The 7818-nt window shown below is 44.6% G+C and overlaps 1 protein-coding gene across 1 annotated transcript; it reads left to right on the top strand.

Moving 5' to 3' along the window:
- The first annotated feature begins 900 nt into the window (after positions 1–900).
- Positions 901–7457, top strand: Zp4 (zona pellucida glycoprotein 4). Its single transcript, NM_172330.3, has 12 exons — positions 901–1115; positions 1356–1477; positions 1550–1658; positions 2473–2631; positions 3228–3418; positions 3818–3915; positions 4663–4793; positions 5073–5262; positions 5341–5488; positions 5769–5847; positions 6886–6999; positions 7306–7457. Exons 1-12 carry the CDS (start codon positions 926–928, stop codon positions 7410–7412), a joined length of 1638 nt encoding a protein of 545 aa, NP_758833.2. The 5' UTR covers positions 901–925; the 3' UTR covers positions 7413–7457.
- The last annotated feature ends 361 nt before the right edge of the window (positions 7458–7818 follow it).

Genomic DNA, 7818 nt, shown 5'->3' with positions numbered 1-7818 from the left:
GTTGAAAAGAAAACTCACAGAGGTGCTCCCATCTTCCCTCAGAAAACTCCTCACTCTGACACAAGGAAATCAGATGGATTCCAGTTCGTATTGCCTGGCTGCTAACTGACCCACATAATCCTCTAATTTTCCCTCCATAGTTTGGGGTGTTTTTTGTAAAATGGGCTCTTACATAGACCAAACAAGAACCAAATTTGATATGAAACCAAATATGACTTTGAATTTGTTTTTGTTTCCTTGCTTCTATGTATAGAGTGCTGGGATGATAGATTATGACCATGATAGCATTCTCTCTGAAGACAACGGCAAAGTTCTAAACTCAGGAATCAGGTTTAAATGATCTTGGAATTTTAAGACTTCCTATGAAAGCTTGAATCAGAGAAAGGAAGGAAGGTCCTTAAAGAAGCTAATCTCAATCCAAAGACATTGAGCTCTCCCTGTCTGGCCAAGTATGGTACCATGTATTTGATCTAAACCTCTCACAGAATCCTTAAGCACAGTGATGTCAGGACTATCCTCATTTCTTTTTCCAGATAGAAAACCCAACATGCAGAGAGGTAGTAACCTACTCAGTGCCCAGTTCCTGTCATTCTCCTTGCCACTGCAGCTAGGATCCTCACCCTAATATACAAGATTCTAGAAGGCAGTCAGTCTCTGTCCTCTGAAGAGAAGCTGGTAGAAAAAGTGCTACATATATCTAACCCAAGAAACCTGCCTTTGGCTAAAAGGAACATGTAAGCCTAACTTTGAAGACCAGGGGATTATAATATTTAATGGGAAGCATCTGTAGACTGCTCCCAGAAGAAAGAAATCACTTTTTCAAAGTCCCTCCACCTGCAGGCTGTAAAGATCTTTGCCCCAAACCAAGCCTTCATATATATTCAAAGCACTCTCTCAGCAGATGTGGGTTAGTGAAGGAGAAAGGATGGCTAGGCAGGCTCTAAGGAGCACTCTGTGGCTTCTACCAAGCATCTTACTGTGTTTCCCATTCTGTCTTCCTTTGAGTGGCCAGCATGTTACCGAGTTGCCAGGTGTGCTCCACTGTGGGTTACAGAGCTTCCAGTTTGCTGTGAACCTCAGCCTGGAGGCAGAGAGTCCTGTGCTAACAACTTGGGGTAAGTCAGACTCATTGAGATACCTACCCTTAAACTTTCTGTCTCAATCCTCCTCCTTTTAAAATCTCCACAGTCCCTGTCTACAAAACGAATGGTCAAAACTGCCCCTTCCGAATTCACTTTCTCTTGCTTTGTTCTGAATGATGGCAGTCGCTTGGAGTCAAGTGGTGGGGCTGGTTGTCCACTAATGGATTCGATGAATGATTAACCCCTGTGCTTCTCATGTTACACCTGCCCTAGATAGCCAAGGGCTGCCACACAGGCTTAAGAATGACTCTGACTGTGGTACATGGGTGATGGACAGTCCTGATGGCTTTCTGGTCTTGGAAGCCAGCTACAGTGGCTGCTATGTCACTCTGGAGGTAAGTAGATCCTAGCCAAAAGAGACACAAGGATCCCTTTACCATCAGCAAAGCTGATTGCTGTCTCTTCAGGGATCCCACTACATCATGACCGTTGGTGTGCAAGAGGCAGATGTAGCTGGACATGTAGCAGGAACAAGACAAAGACTGCTTACGTGCCCTTTGGCTCTTCAGGGTAAAGGTAAAAAAACATTCAGGCTTGGGGAGGGTCTTGCCTAGAAGGTGCTCTTGAGCCACGGCTGCCTTTTCTGGGTAGCAGCAGCAACTGATGGCAAAGAAGGAGGTTTTCTAACTCTTCCGTCTCCCTGTGTGTCAGACCTTAGGAAAATTAACTATAGGGAGATTGTAGCTGAGGCTGGGTATGGTTCCAGCTTGGCATCTTACTTCCAGGACCCAGGGCTATAAGTTTTGTCACTCCTTTCATTATGAGACTCTCGCCAAGTCTCCTGCCCCCAGCTGAGGACACTTGATCATTTAACTAGGAAACTCTAAGGAAGTCTTTCCTGGTGGTCTGAGAACCCTTTAATCATGATTAGAACTGATTCAAACTCAAATCCTCTCTTCCCACTACCTGGTTACCCAAAACACAGCAGAGGTGGGTGATGACACCGACTGAGTTCATGGGCTATACTCAAACCCTACTGAGAGTGCTATGTTTGAAAAGCTGTGGTATGTGGCACCCTTGGGAAAGCTTGATAAGTCCCTCTAAGGAGCCAAAAAGGTTGTCACTGGAAGGCATGTGAAGAGCCTCGCTGCTCCTGCGACATGCTGAGAGACTGCTCTCCTCAGGAGGGATCCGTTTTAAGAGATTCCATCTAGGTGACTTAACATTGACCTTCCTTTGGGATTTAATCTGCAGATGAACAATGTCAACAGGCTTTTCTGAGACTGCCTGGATGTTCTCGATTTCTAAGCCCAGGCGCTCTGACAGGATGGTACACTAATAAACACCCAGCTTCCCAGCTTGAGCTCCTCTTCCTTTTCCTAATATCCAGCCCCAGATACACCAAGTGCTAAAGTGTGCAGTCCTGTGCCAGTAAAGGAAAGGCTGCCCTGTGCTTCCTCGACCATCTCCAGAGGAGACTGTGAAGAGTTGGGGTGCTGCTACAGCTCTGAAGAGGAAGGGGCAGACTCCTGTTACTATGGAAACACAGGTGCATGCGTCCTTCTCTAAATTCAGTTGAGAAAAGGGCTTAGTAGACTTCTGGTGAAACCAGAGCAGGGAAAGCTTTAAAGTGTAAATACAAAACAACTGGCTGCTGGTAGGTTAGCGTTGCTGCCTAGATCTAGAACTTTCAATGGCATTTTCCTGTTTAATCTATAGTCTTTCATTGTCTAATCTCCTAGATGTCAAGCATAGAGAAAACCTGCAGACATCAGGAAATTAAGTCTATGTGACAGATACTTGTTTCCCCAAGGAACAGCCACTACAGAGGCTAATGGTCTAAGATTGTGTTTAGAGAGAATCCTCCCCAAGTGATTTTTTTTCACAGACCCCATATCAAGCTTGAAGGTCTTCTAGTACATTAAACACTGAGAGCCCAGTTCAAAGCAGTAAATCAAGGCAGGTGCTCCCACTTCTGCCCCGGTAAGGCTCTGGAGCAAGTAGTCATTGGGAGACTGTTACCAGATCATCAGTGGGAATTCCAACTTTGCTGGGGGAGCATCTGAAGCAATTGAGTCATTAGCCTGGGATCCACCTGGCTCTGTCCCAAGAATGATCTGATCTCGCCCATCTCTGGTGTCCCAGTGACCTCCCATTGCACCAAGGAGGGCCACTTTTCCATTGCTGTGTCCAGGGACGTGACCTCGCCCCCTCTGCGCTTGGATTCACTTCGCTTAGGCTTCAGGAACATCACCACAGGGTGTGATCCTGTGATGAAAACATCCACCTTTGTCCTGTTCCAATTTCCACTTACTTCCTGTGGGACTACACAGCGGGTAAGAGCACCTTGGGGTACTGGGGTGGAAGCAGTGCCCCAGTGACTGGGAGAGGAAATGTTGAGATATTACAGTCATGAAGAACAGTCCTGACCAGTCCCTGATACCTAGAAAAATCTCTAGAACAAAAGGTCCTGCTTAGGGGGTGGACACTTCTGTGAGCATTCAGAAAATGACTGTCATGATCCTAGCATTCTATTGGCAGTAAATATAAGGATCGAGTTAAACTTCTGGGGTCTAGGGTATTTAGGAGGATGCTGACTTGCATTCGGGTGGTCCACTTGCCTAGTCTCAGTACTTAAATCATCTCCTTATTCCTTGATTCTGCATATGCCATACATGGATGCAGTATTCAGCCAATAGTTTGAAGTAACAGACATCTCTTTGTCCATTTTACAGATCACTGGAGACCAGGCCATGTATGAAAATGAGCTAGTGGCCATTCGGGATGTACAAGCATGGGGCAGAAGCTCTATTACTAGAGACAGCAACTTCAGGTAGAGTCTGGTTTGACCTGAGAGGCCAGAAGGCCTTTCTCTCATAAGACAAGAATCCTGGGGTAATGTGAGCCCACAGGAGAACACTCCTCAGTATTACGTGAATCCACCTGCTACCTTGGTTGATACTCATGTATGCTACCACTTACAATCACCTGGGTCACTGCTCCCAATTCGATCTCTGCCTCATACTCACTGTCTTCTGTTTTCTACCTCATGGGGATATAATTTCTCATCTGAGACTCCTTTCTCCCTGGTCTAGGCTGTGACCAAAAAAGTGCCTTTCAGACCCAATTTTGCCAGGTCTCATTCTTGAGCTTCACTTCTGTAGGTTAAAGCAAGAAAGTAACTACTACTGTTGCCTCTCAGTGATATGGCTCCCATGTTCCTTTCCGCTCTGAATGCCTAACGCTTTCAGCCTCGCCAATCCTAGGCTCGCCCTTGCATTGAGAGCCTCCATGGGTACCTTTCACCTGGGCTTCTTGACAGCCATTTTTATTCTTCATATCTCCTCACCTGGAAGAAGTTTACCCGATTTGCACTATTCCCCATCTCATGCAGTACAACGCAGTGTTTCTCATCAGCTCATTCTAGACCTATTTGCACAGTGACAACAGAAAATAACTCTAAGGGCAGAAATTGCCTCTATTGTATATTTGGACTTGGAAAATGCTCATCACTTGATCCTTGAGAGTGACCATCAGCAGGTGTGGCCAGCACACTAAAATCCTGTTTTCCCTACCACAGGCTCCGAGTCAGCTGCACGTACTCCATTCACAGCATCATGTCCCCAGTTAACATGCAAGTGTGGACTCTCCCACCACCCCTTCCTAAGACCCAGCCCGGACCCCTCTCTCTGGAACTTCAGATTGCCCAGGGTAAGCTCTGCCTACTTGCTAATTCTAGCCTGAAGTCCAAGTCTGTCAGTAGGACATCAACCTCAGAACGACCTTTGTTTCCCGAAGTAGGATCTCTCATTGGCTTGGAGTTTCTGCCTCTGCCTTGCTAGCTCTAGAGTTATGAACACAGAGCATCAATTCTGGTCTTTTTATATGAGTTCTGAAGGTCATCTTCAGATCCCTGTATTTATACAGGCAGGTACTTTACTACTAAGTTAATTCCCTAGCCCCACTTTGATTCTGGTTTTCTTTGTGCAGATAAAAACTACAGCTCTTACTACGGTACTGATGCCTACCCACTGGTAAAATTCCTCCAGGATCCCATTTACGTGGAGGTCTCCATCCTTCATAGAACAGACCCCTCGTTGAGCCTGCTGCTAGAGCAATGTTGGGCTACACCTGGCTCTAATCCTTTTCATCAACCACAATGGCCAATCCTAGTGAAGGGGTAAGTGGTTCCCTTGTGTATCTGTATGAGTGGGTCCCCCAAATAAGCACATCCCTACTACAGTGCCTCTTTGCTTAGATGCCCATATGCTGGAGACAATTATCAGACCAAAAGGATCCCGGTTCAGAAAGCATCAGATGTCTTTCCATCTCATCATCAGCGCTTCAGTATCTCTACCTTCAGCTTCATGAGTGCTGGAAGGGAGAAGCAGGTTTTGGGTGGACAGGTATGGCATTTCCTTCTGTGTCCTTAAAGTCTCACAGCCTTTCTAAGGTGGCTCTTTTCCTTTGACACTGGCTCATGGTGTTGAAGGCTATTTCGGGTGGTAACAAGAATGAGTCCTATCTGTCAACTGGACTCTGGTTCTTCAGGACAATTGTGACATTAACTTAGGCACATCAAGATGCCTTAACACTTTGTCAACTTCTTGGAAAGATGAGGTATACAGTTGGGAGATACCTGATATGGAAGATGTCTATAATGTGGCATTTGTTTGTCAACATCAGGTATACCTGCACTGCAGTGCATCGGTCTGCCAGCCTGCTGGGATGCCATCCTGCACGGTTATCTGTCCTGCTTCCAGGAGTGAGTACCTAAGCTGTCTACATCTCAGATCTAGGTTGAACCCTGAAGTCCTACCATGGTAGCCTCAGCCATTAAACTAAGGGTTCATCTTATTAACAAAGATTCCAGAGCTGACAAGATTGCCAGAATCTCTCAGGTTTTCAAAAAACAAACTATAATTTGATTAAGCCAGAAGCCAACCATGACCTAAAATCTGGCTGAATTAAAAAGTATACAGCTTCAGATCCAGACTTCTTAAACATGGGTTCTGGGGTCAAACTCCAGTCTTCATGTTTGCATAGCAAGCACTTCACTGACTGATGTATTTTCTCAGCCACATGTCAACTTTTTCCTCTTTTAATTTGGACTGCTCTCAAAAGTAAATGGTCATGGACCTACCTGAAGTCAGGTTTTCAATATGCCCTGAAGGTATACAGGTGAAAGAACCATAGATAATAGTATGATCTGGAGTTGGACAGACCTAGACCACCTTATATATGTAGATGTTTCTACTTGATCCATTCCCACTGGACTAGTCTCTGAATCATTTTTCATGATTCTTGAATCCTTAAATGTTTTTGATAAGAAAAATAATCAACCCCTAGTAATTCAAACCAATTCTAATAATGCCCATTATTCCCACTTGTAAAGACCATAGATTGACTTTTTCCAGATCATTTAAGTCCTAACTAGATGGAGGATTACTGTTGCTGTGTTCTCACTTCATGTTTGAACATATGATCTATGGAATATAAAGGTAACTGAATGTTGCTGTCAGTGTTAGGAGAGGATGATGGTTGCATGGGGTGGAGTGGGCAGTCATTTAATGTAACTATCTCTGTCCAAATCTTGGTGAAACTGAAATAACACTTTCATAGAGATAGATAGAAAATCTTAGACTTGGTTGGGTTTATAACACACAAACAGGTTTTTATATAGTGTAGGTCAGAGATATGTGCATCAAGGCACTTAGCTTTGTACCTTACCCAACTCTCAGCCTTGGTTCCTGTATGTAGCTGAAACCTTTCCATAAATTACAAGCTCTCATCTGTCTACCAGGAAGAAGAAAATCTGAGCTTTATTTTGATAACTCCACCAGCATATCTAGCAAAGGTCCCGTGATCCTCCTCCAAGCCACTAAGGACCCTGCAGTCATGCTTCATAAACACTCAGGTATGTGGACTGATATCCAAATGCTAGCTACTTTCCAGCTAATTTACAGTCTTGCATGCTTGTAATCTCAGCACTTGGAAAGCCAAGGCAGGGGGATGATTTGTTCAGTCAAAGGAAACCCGTGCTCCATAGCAATTGGAGCACTATTACTTCCTTATCCTTAAAGATTTTCTTGCCCTGTTCCTCACTGTTCAGTGTGTATTTTCCTGCAAAAGAAACCACCATTTCTGCAGATAACATACTCTGACAAGATCTAGAATGGCTTGGCTCTTTCAGCATACATTAACCCACCTTCCCATTCCACAGGCACCCATGCAGATTCTCCCACTCTGTGGGTAATGGGACTTTCTGCAAGCATGGTCATCACTGGAGTCTTGGTAGTATCCTACTTGGCCACCAGGAAACAGAGATGAATAGCCCAAGCCAAGAGTCTCAATAAAACTGACTATACTACCAGCATTGGATAAGTTTATCATTTGAAAGATGGTCTTGATTCTAGATGAACTCTTCAACTATCTCACCTTTCTCACTTAGGGAAGGGCATCTCATCTCACTCAAGCAAAGAGTTACATGCTGTCCTCTTACTAACTCTCCTAGCTAAGCAAAATAATGTTTTCTGTAGAATATAACTCAAGCGGGGTTTACACATACACACCTAGCAAATGTTGCTTAAGCTTTATAAACTTGAGATAAGGCTCTGGCAAAATAAGTCTAGCAGAGAAAACTAGTCCTCAGGTAGCCACAACCCTCTGGAACCATTGGTTCATTTTTGTATGGGGTCAGCCAGATCACAAGGGTCTAATTTAAACCACTAACTGG

The sequence above is a fragment of the Rattus norvegicus genome, chromosome 17 (assembly GCF_021556685.1).
Source record: "Rattus norvegicus strain SHRSP/BbbUtx chromosome 17, alternate assembly SHRSP_T2T, whole genome shotgun sequence".
In the NCBI taxonomy this organism is placed as follows: Eukaryota; Metazoa; Chordata; class Mammalia; order Rodentia; family Muridae; genus Rattus; species Rattus norvegicus.
Note: the sequence above shows the minus strand (reverse complement) of the source record. Positions and strands in the feature narration are given on the sequence as shown.

Coding starts and splice junctions, on each gene's coding strand:
- Zp4 (NM_172330.3), top strand. CDS start 926: ATGGCTAGGCAGGCTCTAAGGAGCACTCTGTGGCTTCTACCAAGCATC. Junction 3,419..3,817: donor CCTGTGGGACTACACAGCGG/GTAAGAGCACCT, acceptor TCCATTTTACAG/ATCACTGGAGACCAGGCCAT. Junction 5,263..5,340: donor TGGCCAATCCTAGTGAAGGG/GTAAGTGGTTCC, acceptor CTCTTTGCTTAG/ATGCCCATATGCTGGAGACA.